General features: G+C 53.8%; 1 protein-coding gene across 3 annotated transcripts in view; it reads left to right on the top strand.

Moving 5' to 3' along the window:
• Positions 1-12533, top strand: part of TASOR2 (transcription activation suppressor family member 2) — a 69579-nt gene that overhangs the window by 48198 nt on the left and 8848 nt on the right. For all 3 annotated transcript variants that reach the window (XM_047754845.1, XM_047754847.1, XM_047754846.1), the window contains 3 exons: positions 1010-1883; positions 4238-4664; positions 8868-12479. In XM_047754845.1, coding sequence (XP_047610801.1) covers positions 1010-1883; positions 4238-4664; positions 8868-12479 — 4913 coding nt within the window. The remainder of the gene's footprint in view (positions 1-1009; positions 1884-4237; positions 4665-8867; positions 12480-12533) is intronic.

Genomic DNA, 12533 nt, shown 5'->3' with positions numbered 1-12533 from the left:
CGCTCTTTTAAGTACAAACCGAGCACTGGTTGATTAGTTCTGCCCTCCACGCCACACGCACGCTCTTCTCAGGCTGTTTGATGGCCTCGTGAGCCAGTTGTCTTCTCTCTCTGCGGGTGTACTGTCATTGACCTGTGCAGACAGGCCAGTACTTTATCCCAGACCTCCTAGTACTGGTTACAAAGAGAAGCACCGTTGGCTTTTCTGTCCCTCTGTCCACCTGCTTCAAGGAACCACTGCCTGGTATTGACCTTTGTCCTTCACAGTAACGGCATTTAAGAAGGTGGAATCCGTGTCCTGCCAGTGCAGGTAAATCACCTGAGAATGTCAGTTTTCTGACGGAAGGCAGGTGGGCAGGTGTACGACCTGCTGAAAGGAGCATTATCAGTAGGCGAGGAGCTGGGCTGTCGTGCAGATGGAGAGGAGATGTTTTCAAGGCAGAAACTGAAGTTTTAAAACTTGACATTAATTGGTGATTCTGAATACTCTAACAGCTTTTCTCATTTTTTATTCATACCATTGTGTATTATGCTTAAACATCGGTGGTTTAAAATCATCTCAAACTTAGGTGATTTCTCTACTAGCTTGTTAAGGGACATGATCTGTAAGAAAGTATGGGAATATAGTATAATCGGCACTTCAGACTTAGAAATTCCCAGATTGTCGCCTCTCCAAGGGCAGACCCCTTGTTTCCCTGTTGTTTTTTCTCTTTGTGTGTTTCTTTCGCTGAGCAGCATGCATTGTGTGTAGTTCAGTACCTGCAGTTTTAAAGGGTGATTTCTTTTTAAATGAAGGCGCACTTTGATAAGATTTGTTCCTCTGGTAAATATATTACATCAGAGAGTTGGAGAGGACCTAAGTCTGATAGTAAATTTCATGCAACATGTCAAGAGGGTTTTTTTTTAATCTGTTGACTTAACTGTTGATTTGGGTGAGGCGTAGTAATATGACAGAGAATTAATTCTACGGAAATCAAATGTTATATGTCCTTCTTTCCTTTGTACTGAAGCCAAAGAAGAAACTGCTTCCCAGCTTCAATCAGAAATTTCAGACGGTCAAAAAGATGTTATTAGCATAAATACAGCTCAACCAGAGACGCTCTCAGTGGCTCAGAAAGAGCCACCTGAAGACTGCATTGTCACCTGTGACTCCAGGGCCCTGAATATGTTGGCGGATCTAGCCTTGAGCGCCGCTACCTCTACCGCACCATCCTCGGAGCCCAGAAACTTCCCCGGCTCCTCAGAACTGCCGCTCCACGCTGCTTTGCTTTCTCAAGAGCCTGCTTTGCGCAGCACTTCGGACCATGAGTATCATCGAGGAGTTAAAAGTCAGAAGGGCGGACCGTTCTCCACACCCTCCTCTGATAAGAGTGATGCAACGGCAGACCCCCGGCTCAGCCCCGAGGAAGAGAACTCGGTTGCTGGCAGTCAGGCCCCCGCGGAAGCCCCGGCGGCCCTTCCCGAGGAAGCACTAGAAGGTTCCGACTCGAGCCAGAGCTCGTTTGTTGCTGTGGAGCATTCCTACGCCCTCCTCCTGGCAGAGCATTCCCGGAGGCATCTGCAGCAGAGGGGGGCCCTGGGCCCTGCCTTTGCCAAGAGCGGCACAAAGGGCCCGGAGGCGGGCACCCCCGTGGGGAAAGTCATGCCCTTCCGGCACCAGCACAGCACCTCCCCTCTGCAGAAGCTCCCCCAGGACCCGGCGCTCCGGCGTAGGGCCAGGCTGCTGCCCTCCGGCCTGAAGGACTTTCCCTGCTCTCACACCGTGTTCAGCTGCGACGGCTCCTTCAAGATCACCTTCAGGTGTGAAGCAGACTACGTGTTCAGCCTGGACAGCAAGTACACCAACAACCCGCTGGAGAAGACGGTCCTCAGAGCCCTGCACGGGTGAGTCGGGCGCCGCTGGACGGGGCGGACCCGGCAGAGGGTGCGCCCGGGGAGGGAGGGAGGGCGGGAGTGGTGTGCGCCGTCCAGGACCCTGGTGGTAACAGCAGGCGGATGTCTGTGACAGGAGGTGCCCCTCCTCAAGTCTCTCTGGTCTCTGAGATTTAAATGCTCTCTCTGTAAGGTAGAGAGGTAAAGAGGTAACGCTTTACAGACTGAACTTCCGAAGAGACACGGGATGATCGTAGCTTGGAGGGCTGGTCGGATCGCCGAGGGAGCCGTTGGACGGGGCGTTGTTCCGTGACTTCCTTAAGGGTCGGGGCCAGAAGAGCAGAGGGCCGGAAGCACGGGCTTGGGAGCGGGGCAGTGGGGCCCCGCCTGGGGGGTGAGTCTAGATGCGGGCCAGCGTCTGGGCTTTGGGACAGGGCTGCTCGCTGCCGTGGGCACCGCTCGGCTGGGCTCTCCCTGACCTGCAGCTGCTGACTCCGTCTGCTGGGGAGGGGGCCCGAGAGCCTACCTTTCCAGCCCATGTCCAGGACCACCCGGGAAGGGTGCCAGTCTGCAGGCCGCACTTCTGAGCATGGGTGGGTTTCGTAAGAGCCATACTGCAGGCGTTGGGTCCGTCAGGGTTGGCACAGCGCCGGGCGCCTGCTGACAGGTGGCAGCCGTCGCTGTTAGCTGGAAGCACGAGCCCTGGGAGGTGGCTGTCTGCTCCTGGAGCGGGTGCTTTTCAGTGGGACCGAGTCCGTCAGCTTTGCTCCTTGCTCCTGCACTCTCGTCCCCATCTGCTCACAGGGGTCACCTCCGAAGCCTACCCTGTAGTGCCTCTGACTCCTTCCACGTGGCCCTGCCGTCCTTGTGTTGGCCGAGGTTCAGAAATGTCTGTCTCCGGAGTTCCCGTCGTGGCGCAGTGGTTAGCGAATCCAACTAGGAACCATGAGGTTGCGGGTTCGGTCCCTGCCCTTGCTCGGTGGGTTAAGGATCCGGCGTTGCCGTGAGCTGTGGTGTAGGCTACAGATGCGACTCGGATCCTGCGTTGCTGTGGCTCTGGCGGAGGCCAGTGGCTACAGCTCCGATTCGACCCCTAGCCTGGGAACCTCCATATGCCGCGGGAGTGGCCCAAAGAAATAGCAAAAAGACCAAAAAAAAAAAAGAAAAAAGAAAAAAAGAAATGTCTGTCTCCCTGCACGGCTTCCCGAGAGTCCCCAGAGCTGTCATCTGAGCAGAGGGTCGTTCTGCTGGATTGCCCACAGACATATTTTAATCCTCAGACTTCCCCCTGTTCAAGAAACAAAAATAGAAAAGAAATGAGTTGTCCAGACCTAACAGAAGCAAGGAAGTGAAGATTTGGGAAGTCTCTGAACCGTTAGTAACTTAATAGGTCGCTCGCGTCCGGGAAGGCGCGTGCGTGGAGTATGAGAACGGCACGTCCCTCCCTTCGGGTTCCCACTCCTTCGGGTTCCTTCACCCGGGAGGAGGGAAGGCCTGTGTTCTGGTCACCGCCCTACCGCTCGTGGGTTTTGTGATTGGAAAGAAGTCACCTAAGCCCCGACTTTCCACGTCCCGTCTCTGTCTCTGTAAAAAGAGTGAATTAGATTCGTTGTAATCTAATTACAAAAAGAGTTAAATCAACTTTGTTTTTATCTTATTCATTGTTTCATGTTCATGTAATGGGGGGGCTCTTTTTGTCTTTTTGGGGACACACTCCCAGCATATGGAGGGTCCCAGCTTAATCAGAGCTGTGGCCACCGGCCTACACCATGGCCATGCCAGATCCAAGCCACCTCTGTGACCTGCACCACAGCCACAGCAACACCAGATCTGAGCTGCATCTGCGAGCTACACCACAGCTCACGGCAACACCGGATCCCTAACCCACTGAGCGAGGCCAGCAGTGGAACCCACAACCTCATGGTTCCTAGTCGGAGTGTTTCCGCTGCACCACGACGGGAACCCCCGTGTAATTTTTAAAATAAAAATGAACTAGGAGTTCCCGTCGTGGCGCAGTGGTGAACAAATCCGACAAGGAACCATGAGGTTGCGGGTTCAGTCCCTGGCCTTGCTCAGTGGATTAAGGATCTGGCATTGCCGTGGGCTGTGGTGTAGGTCGCAGACGCAGCTCAGATCCCTCAATGCTGTGCCTCTGGCGTAGGCCGGTGGCTACAGCTCCGATTGGACCCCTAGCCTGGGAACCTCCATATGCCACTGGAGTGGCCCTAGAAATGGCAAAAAGACAACAATAAAATAAAACAAAAATGAACTAAAAAACTAAAGTTAATGAAGGCAGGTGCTTTTGATAAGATAATCCACCAAAGTGGTCATGGTCCATGATTTTTGTCTGTTCTTGGAAATCGCAGGCCCTGGAATACTGATTTGCCGGATAACGTGGAAGAAGTGAAGCTGCTGCTTCACATGTGGGTAGCTCTGTTTTACAGCAGTCAGAACCAAGTCATGCGGTCGTCCCGGAAAGTAGTGGAGCACAGCAACCCGGCCAAGTATGTGTCCATAAACAGCACGCTGGACCCGATCGCGTTCAGCGAGCTCCAGGAGGCCTCCGGCGCGGAAGGCTGCCTAGACCCCCTGTTGGAGACGGCGGACGCCCCCAGGGGCCTTCCTGCGCCCCCGTCCTTCCCCGACACCGACTCCCTGCTCCCGTTCGTGAAACCGCCACCCAGGAGAGGCCTGGAGCTCTGGGTGCAGAGTGAACAGAGCGACCTTTTTGCAGCAGAGGGTCATGCAGAGGCCCCAGAAAGCCAGAATCTCATCTACTCTTGTGACACCGAGGTACGTACCATGAATGCCGCTGACAGTATTTTTGAGGAAATCTTTTTTTTTCATTTACAGGTAAAATCACACTCAAAACAAGGCACCAGTTTCTTTCTTTCTTTGATTTTTTCTTTTGGTCTTTTTGTCTTTTTAGGGCCGCACACGTGGCATATGGAGATTGCCAGGCTAGGGTTCCAGTCGGAGCTGAAGCCGCCAGCCTACACCCACAGCAACATGGGTTCCAAGCTGCGTCTGCCACCTACACCACAGTTCATGGCAATGCCGGATCCTTAACCCACTGAGCGAGGCCAGGGATCGAACCTGAGTCCTCACAGATGCTCGTGGGGTTCGCTAAACTGCTGAGCCACGATGGGAACTCCAAGGTATCAGTTTCTTTTAGGAACGTGGGTTCTCTAGCTCTGTAAAGGATTATAATGCTAAAAACTTAGTTTTCGAACACAGGATTGTCTACGGTAGAGTCTAATCTGCCACACTGATTGAAGAAAAAGAAGAAGAAAAAAATCATGGAGTCAGATGAGCTGGGAGCCAACCAAAATTACGTCACTCTTTAGTTGCGTGACTTGGGGCAAACTATTTGTTCTCTCTGAGTTTATCATCTTTCAAAAGTGGTGAATAATACTTATTACGTCTTACCTAGAATGGTGTGTATGGGTCACATGTGGGTAATAATGAATATAAAAATCTTTGCTAAACCTTAAACCAAGCTTGACTATATTAGAGCTACTTTAAAAAAGGAATCCTGCAGTAGTAAGTAAAATGCCAGCCCTCTCATAGGTCTGCAGCTGTTCCTGAATACGAAAATATACTTTGTTGCATTCCACTGTTCTCAACTGATGGCCTGGCCAGTTAATCAGATTTTAATTGGAACAAATAAAAAAGCTGTATTGAAATTCTAAGTAAGTGGATTGATAGAATACCTGCCTTTTTAAGCTCTCCGCTGAGATTCATTGCAGACCACTCTTGCATGAGTTTGGGTACCTCCAGTGCTTTGTTGCCATCGAGTTTCCAGCTCTGGGCTTCCGAGGGCTGTGCAGGCCCAGGGCTGAGCCTTCGGTGGGTCTGTGAGTCTGTCCAGCTGTCCTGTGCATCGGAGGGGAGGCTGGAGGGCACTGTGGGCTAGAGCATGGACTGAGCCCTTCCTGCACAGCCACGCGGTTAATGCTCACACAGCTGGGGGAGGTGAGGACACAGGACAGCAGAGCCCAGAACGGCCTGGAGTCACACAGTGAGTAAATTGTCAGGCCAAGATTAGGATCTGCACAGCCTCAATGTTTCTCACTGTCAGCGTGTGTGTATGTATTTGTGTGTGTGTGTATGTGTGTGTACACATACGTACATGGTACAAGTGTATGTGGTGTTTTTCTCTGGACAGGGTCCTTCTTTTAAATTTTCCTTCTTTTTTGGCCACCCCATGGCACATGGAGTTCCCAGGCCAGGGATCAGCTCCGAGCCACAGTTGCAGCCCATGCCACAGTGGCGGCAATGCCAGATCCTTAATCCACTGTGCCGGGGGTGGAACCTGTGTCTTGGAGCTGCAGAGATGCTGCTGGTCCCACTGGGCCACAGCAGGAGTTCCATCTGAAGATGAGGTTCTTAAATTTCATCTTATTCTCAAAAAGATACTCAAAGTCTGGTAAAGAATCAGTACCTTAGACTAAGAACGTACTGATAGCTTAGTCAGGCAGATTTCAGTTATCACACACACACACACACACACACACATATACACATTAGTTTCTTATATTTTTGTTGTGGTAATATGTATTAACTGTCACCAGTACTCATTTTACTTTAGAACAGGAGGAATGATTTTTTGCAAATGTGAAAGAACATTTAACTAGAAAGTAGAACATTAAAATTAATGATTCCTGGAGTTCCCATCATGGCTCAGTGGTTAACAAACCCAGCTAGCATCCATGAGGACACAGGTTGGACCCCTGGTCTCGCTCAGTAGGTTAAGGATCCGGCGTTGCCGAGAGCTGTGGTGTAGGTCGCAGATGCAGCCTGGGAACCTCCATATGCCGTGGGTGCAGCCCATCATGTACTGTACCTGTGCTTTAAAGGTGCACACGCATGTCCTCTGTCACTCCCTTATCCCAGGACAAACTAGGAGTATCGCAGTGCTCAGAGCACGGGCACAGTGAGATTCAGGACTGTGGCCCAGCATTGGCAGCCACGGCGTGATGGGGGGGGTCAGAGTGATGCTCTCCAGTGGCACTTACCATCAAGATTTTTCTATGCTTTGTGCCTGGCCAGTCATGTCCTCTTAAAACCGAGTCTCAGAGTTCCCATTGTGGCACAGTGGAAACGAATCCGACAAGGAACTATGAGGTTGCGGGTTCGATCCCTGGCCTTGTTCAGTGGGTTAAGGAACCAACGTTGCTGTGAGCTCTGATGTAGGTTGCAGGTGCAGCTCGGATCCTGTGTTGCTGTGGCTGTGGTGTAGGCTGGCAGCTGTAGCTCCAATTTGACTCCTAGCCTGGGAACCTCCATATGCCATGGGTGTGGCCCTGAAAAGCAAAAACAAAAACAAAAAAACCCAAAAAACTGAGTCTCAGCTCCACCTGCCATATGCTCAGGTCAGTGTCTTTCTTTGATTAAGACAGAAATGTGAACAAGGGATTTGAACTAGATCCTGACTTCTAACATGAGTGCTTCAAATAGTGGTGGGAAATCTGTGACTATAGTTTTCCAAAATGACAGGTATACAGTCAGCTTTCTAATCAAAATCCATTTTACCGTATTCTGGACAAGACCATTCTTCATCCTTTAAACAAATAAACAACCTTCTTTTGAGATTATCAAAACTGTCCAGAGGTATTTTGGACATTCTGTTAATGTTTAACCTAAAACCTTCCCGCTGCTGTTTAAATCGGTCCCTTTGGTTTAATTTATTTTTTTAATTTATTTATTTTTTGGTTTGGTTTTTTTTGCTCTTTCTTTGGGCTGCTCCCACGGCACATGGAGGTTCCCAGGCTAGGGGTCAAATCAGAGCTATAGCCACCGGCCCACGCCAGAGCCACAGCAACGCGGGATCCGAGCCACATCTGCAACCCACACCACAGCTCACGGCAACGCCGGATCGCCAACCCACTGAGCAAGGGCAGGGACCGAACCCGCAACCTCATGGTTCCTAGTCAGATTCGCCAACCACTGCGCCACGACGGGAACTCCTGGTTTAATTTATTGATGCAAACTGTACTGTCTCCTATTGCTCTGCTGAAGGGGGAGGTGTTACAGTAAGAGGGGGATTCTCTCCACTTGTAAGCAGAAAAGATAGCTAAGGGGCAAGGGCCTTATTTCACAGAACAGAGATTAATACCTTGGGAAAGTGGCATCAGTGTATCCTGAGTACAAGAGATAATAATTAATTTACTGTTTCCTCAGGGAAAGTTCCAGGTGACAGCTTATTTATAGTCTAATTGAAAGGTGATATTTAAATAAGTTATTCTTTGCTTTAAAAAATATCTTTTAGAAGTTCCCTTTGTGACTCAGCTGTTAACATACCCCAACTAGGATCCATGAGGTTGCGGGTTCGATCCCTGGCCTCGCTCAGTGGGTTAAGGATCCGGTGTTGCCGTGAGCTGTGGTGTAAGTTGCAGACGCAGCTTGGATCTGGTGTGGCTGTGGCTGTGGTGTAGGCCAGCCCCTACAGCTCCAATTAGACCCCTAGACTGGGAACCTCTATGTGCTGCAGGTATGGCCCTAAAATAGCAAAAAAAAAAAAAAAAAAAAAAAAAAAAAAAAAAAAAGGAAAAAAAAATATATCTCTTTTAATCTTACCAAAAAGCAAATTGAGTTATTTTTCCTCTCCTGCTGCATTTCTGAATTAAGTGATGCTATTTAGGAAACAGGCTGCATTTTCAGCCTTTAAATTGCCAATGGCGTAGACACTTTCATTCCCAAAAGTCCATTTAAAAAAAAAAATAAAGTTGTGCAGTTAAAGTTTTGGAGCTCTTGTCTGCGTGTGTGTGTGTGTGTGTGTGTGTGTGTGTTTTAGTTCCTACTCGAGGAGGGGTATTTGAAGCCTGTCTAAAAAGAACGGGATTGCTGCTCTCCTGTGAAGAAACAAAACAGAATAAACTAAAATTGATCTTTGTCCAGTCTGTTCTTCATTTATGTAAATCCTTTAAAAAAAAAAAAAAAAGGCTATTTGATTCCTAATTTTTTTTAATTCGTTTCTTTCTTTTCTCATTTCAGATTATTGGGGAGAAAGCCGAACCAGAGTCATCAGATAAGCTGGAAATGTCTAATCTCGTGCTTTCTAGGATCAGCAGCACTCAGACTAACGGGCCGTCTATTCCTGGTGAAGATAAAAGCTTTGAGCCCCTTGATGGTGCACGAGTGGCTTACAGTGATGCTCTCACACAAACCACACTCCCTAGGACATATGATGGGATCAGCAGTCCGTCTATGATTTGTCAGAAGTCCGTGTACAGCGCCCTGGAAAGCAGAGTTGATCTTTTTCATGCAAAAAGGCAAACAAAAACAGGTGCTTTGCAGGGCCTTATGCAGCATAGCCACCCCCTAAACAAAGAGTGCCAGCCCTCGTTGGAAAGGAAGGAGGATGTCGGGTATGTGATGATTAATCTGGAACCAGTGAGTCTCACTTTTGAAAAAAATGCCTATGTACCGATAGAGACAGAAGCTGTCAATAGAGCCGATACGCCTGCAGCCTTGAGCAAACAAGTATCACCTGCTCCAGATCTCAGCCATGCTGTGCCCACATTTGCAGAGGCACAGGGTCTTGGGGACATTCCCTCTCTGGCAGTCACAGGACAGAAAGGTGCTACGTACCTTCGTGCCTCCCCAGCAAGTAGAGAGACCCTCGTTGAGGAAATGTGCTCACTACAGAAAGACAGGCCCGTGGCGGGCTCACCATCGCCACCTGATCGCCCAGTGGTAACAGAGGCCTTGTCATCACTTAGAAGTTCTCATTCGTCACCCAGAGAAGAGATGAAGCTCTTGCAAGACTTTGTCCTGCAGACTCAGAGTCCCTTTAGCATCTCTTCGGAAGCGGTTGTTGAGCTGGCCCAGGGTGCAGAAACTGGGCCATCCTCAGCCTCTGCTCCCCGGGACACGGGGGACTCGCTTAGCCGAGTTCCGTCCAGACGGGCTCCGGGCGGCTCTGCAGAACTGAAGAGCAGCAGGACTGGTCTGAAGAGTGAGAAGGTGAGCTGCGGCTCCTTCAACTCCGAATTTAGCAAACAAAGTGGCCTGTCCGTGAACAGAGAGGCCAGCCTCGAGTTCTCAGAGGAGGGTTCTGACCTTGACCTAACTCTCACCATATCGCCACCTGCAAGTCCCGGAGACGAGGAGCCCGAGGCGGAGACGGAGCAGCGGCTGGAGGCCCCGGGGCCCCACTTAGAGCTTCGGGAGACGGCGGGGGAAGGCATTCCGCCCGCAGGGGGGCCTCGAGTAGTGGACAGAGACGTGAACCCTGCTGGCACTGTGTCAGTGAGAGCGCCAGCTAATGAGGACAGGAGCGGTGACACTTCACAGACAGCGACCTTCGTCCTTTCTAAAGAAACGTGTGCCCTTGAGGTGGCAGAGGAGATGCATGTGGCCTTAGACTTCCCCTTCGGTTCTTTGATTGAGGAAGTGTCACCAGCTTCCAGTCCTGACCCACAGGCACCAGGCGCAGACACACAGACGGCTGGGGCTGTGTCCTCCTGCGGCGCAGAGCTCTCTGATGCGCGGCGTGAGAGCGGTGACCCGCCGTCCCAGATGGATTCGGTCGATGTGGCCGTAACAGAAAAAGACAATTCTTTGGTGGGTCCAGCCCCTCCAGTGGGACAAGATAACTTACCTCGGGCACCGCCAGTGCCGTTTCCTGCTGAAACGCCTCTGGTATTTAGGCGTCACCCAGAGAGGAGAGGGACGTGCTCAGCCCTTCCTGGTGCAGTCCCTGAGCAAGCTGTCCCAGGGGAGCGTGACCAGGGTCCCCCCGTCTCCGCAAGGGCACCGAGCTGGGACGCAGAGCCGAAGCAGCCTGCCTCGGCTGCCAGGTACAGAGATGCCCCGGGAAACCAGGCGACCTCAGGGAGTCCCCTGCAGCCAGCGGCGGTGGAGGACAGAAGCCCCCACGTGAGTCACCTCATCTGGGACTCCAGGGACCCTCCCCTCAGCCCCAGGCACATTCTGGAAACTCAGCCTTTGGCTGCGGCCTTTGTCTCCGCGGCTGCGCCCACTGACGCCAGTCTGTCCCTGGGGGAGCAGGTCGGCCCCGAGAGGCCCCCGGAGCATCTCCTTGGCGGGGACCTGAGGACAGACGGCCGCTGCTACATCCTCGTCAGGTCTCTTCGCTCGGGCTCGGTGGACGGCGCCGCCGGCCCCGGGGGCCTGGTCCGCGCGGAGCGGCCAGCACCCGGCCTCTGCTCGGGCCCCGGAGCCGCGGGGCCAGGGCCGCAGACGCAGGAGATCTCGGCCGTGAGGATGGCCAGGCTGCTCCAGAATAACGGCCCCGAGGCCGGGACCCGCGGCGACGCCGTGGACCTGGGAGGCGCTGGTCCGCAGTGGAGACCCCCGTCTCCTCCCGCCTTCCACCGGCTGCGGGCCGGGTCCGCGGGCCCAAGCCGGGACCTGGTGGGCCATGGGCCCTTGCCCCCCTGCTCACGGGCCGATGCGCCCCCCGACACGGCGGCCGCCGGCCTGGGCGGCGGGCAAGCACCTTCTGCTTCCTTTGTCCCCGGATCTCGGGCCCCCCTTGGTGGTGGCGTCTCTGACGCTGAGAGCGCTGGTGAGGGGCCGAGGGCCGAGAGGGACCCTGCGCCCCCGGGTCTCCGTGCGAATCCTGACATCCATTATGAGCCACTTTCCGGAGACTCGGATCAAGACTCTCTTGGCGAGTGTGCGAAACCCAGGGTAGACGCCCGGGATTCCTGCGCTCCGCGGTGTAGTCGTGCCGAGGACAAAGGTGCCTCCGACGAGAGTGACGACCCTTTCCTGGGCCTGAGCCACAGCGACGACGACGAGGACTGGGGCCGCTCGCGCCGGCTGCCCGGGCTGGAGCCCGCCAGGCGCGTGCCCGCTTTCGTCCGCGTCCGCGACCTCCGCGGCGTGGCCCGCGCCTACGCCAACTTCCCGGTGACCCGGGCGCGGAGCCGGGCCCCCGGCGGCATGGCCCAGGGCGCCTCGCTCCGCCTGCGGACGGACACGGGGCCGGGGGCGGCTGACCTCACCCGCAGCACTTTGGATCTGGAATATCTGCGTTTTGCACATAAACTAAAGCAGATGGTGAAGCGCGGAGACGCCCGGCGGTCGGGCCCCTCGGCCCCCCCCTTTCCCAAGGCGGCCCCCGCGCCCGCCTCCCGGAGCCGAAGTCCCCTGGTGGTGACCGTCGTGCACTCGGACCCCAGACCCCCGGGTCGTCGGGCAAGAGGCCACACGCCCCACCGCATGGCCCAGTCCTCCTCGTCCTGGAAGGAGCGGGGCGCCCACGGCAGGAGCCCGCTTCCCAACTCGGGCGGAAGCCAGGCGGCCGCGCTCCACCTCCACAAGCTCAAGTACAACAGCCCCTGGAAGGACTCGCGCGGCGACATCTCGCTCATCCTCAGCGAGTTCGCCGAGTTCAACAAGGTGCTGCTCGGCAGCGGCAGCCAGGCCGCCCCCCGAGACCCAGAGCCCAGCGAGGCCGCGGCCCCGGCGCCGGGCCCGCCCTGCCCCCGGCCCGCCTCCTACGAGGACCTGGTGGCCGACCTGTGCGCCAGTCTGCGCGTCAAGCTCGAGCGGGTGGTGAAGGAGGCCTGCGCCAGAACCTTCCTCTTCCACCTGGTGGAGACAGCCGACGAGTCGTTCTTCCTAAGGACGAAGGTAAAGGGCTGGGCTGCTCTTGCTGCTGCTGTCCGTTTGTTTGGCGTCTGAGTG

Source organism: Phacochoerus africanus, chromosome 12, assembly GCF_016906955.1.
Source record: "Phacochoerus africanus isolate WHEZ1 chromosome 12, ROS_Pafr_v1, whole genome shotgun sequence".
NCBI classification, from domain to species: domain Eukaryota; kingdom Metazoa; phylum Chordata; class Mammalia; order Artiodactyla; family Suidae; genus Phacochoerus; species Phacochoerus africanus.
Note: the sequence above shows the minus strand (reverse complement) of the source record. Positions and strands in the feature narration are given on the sequence as shown.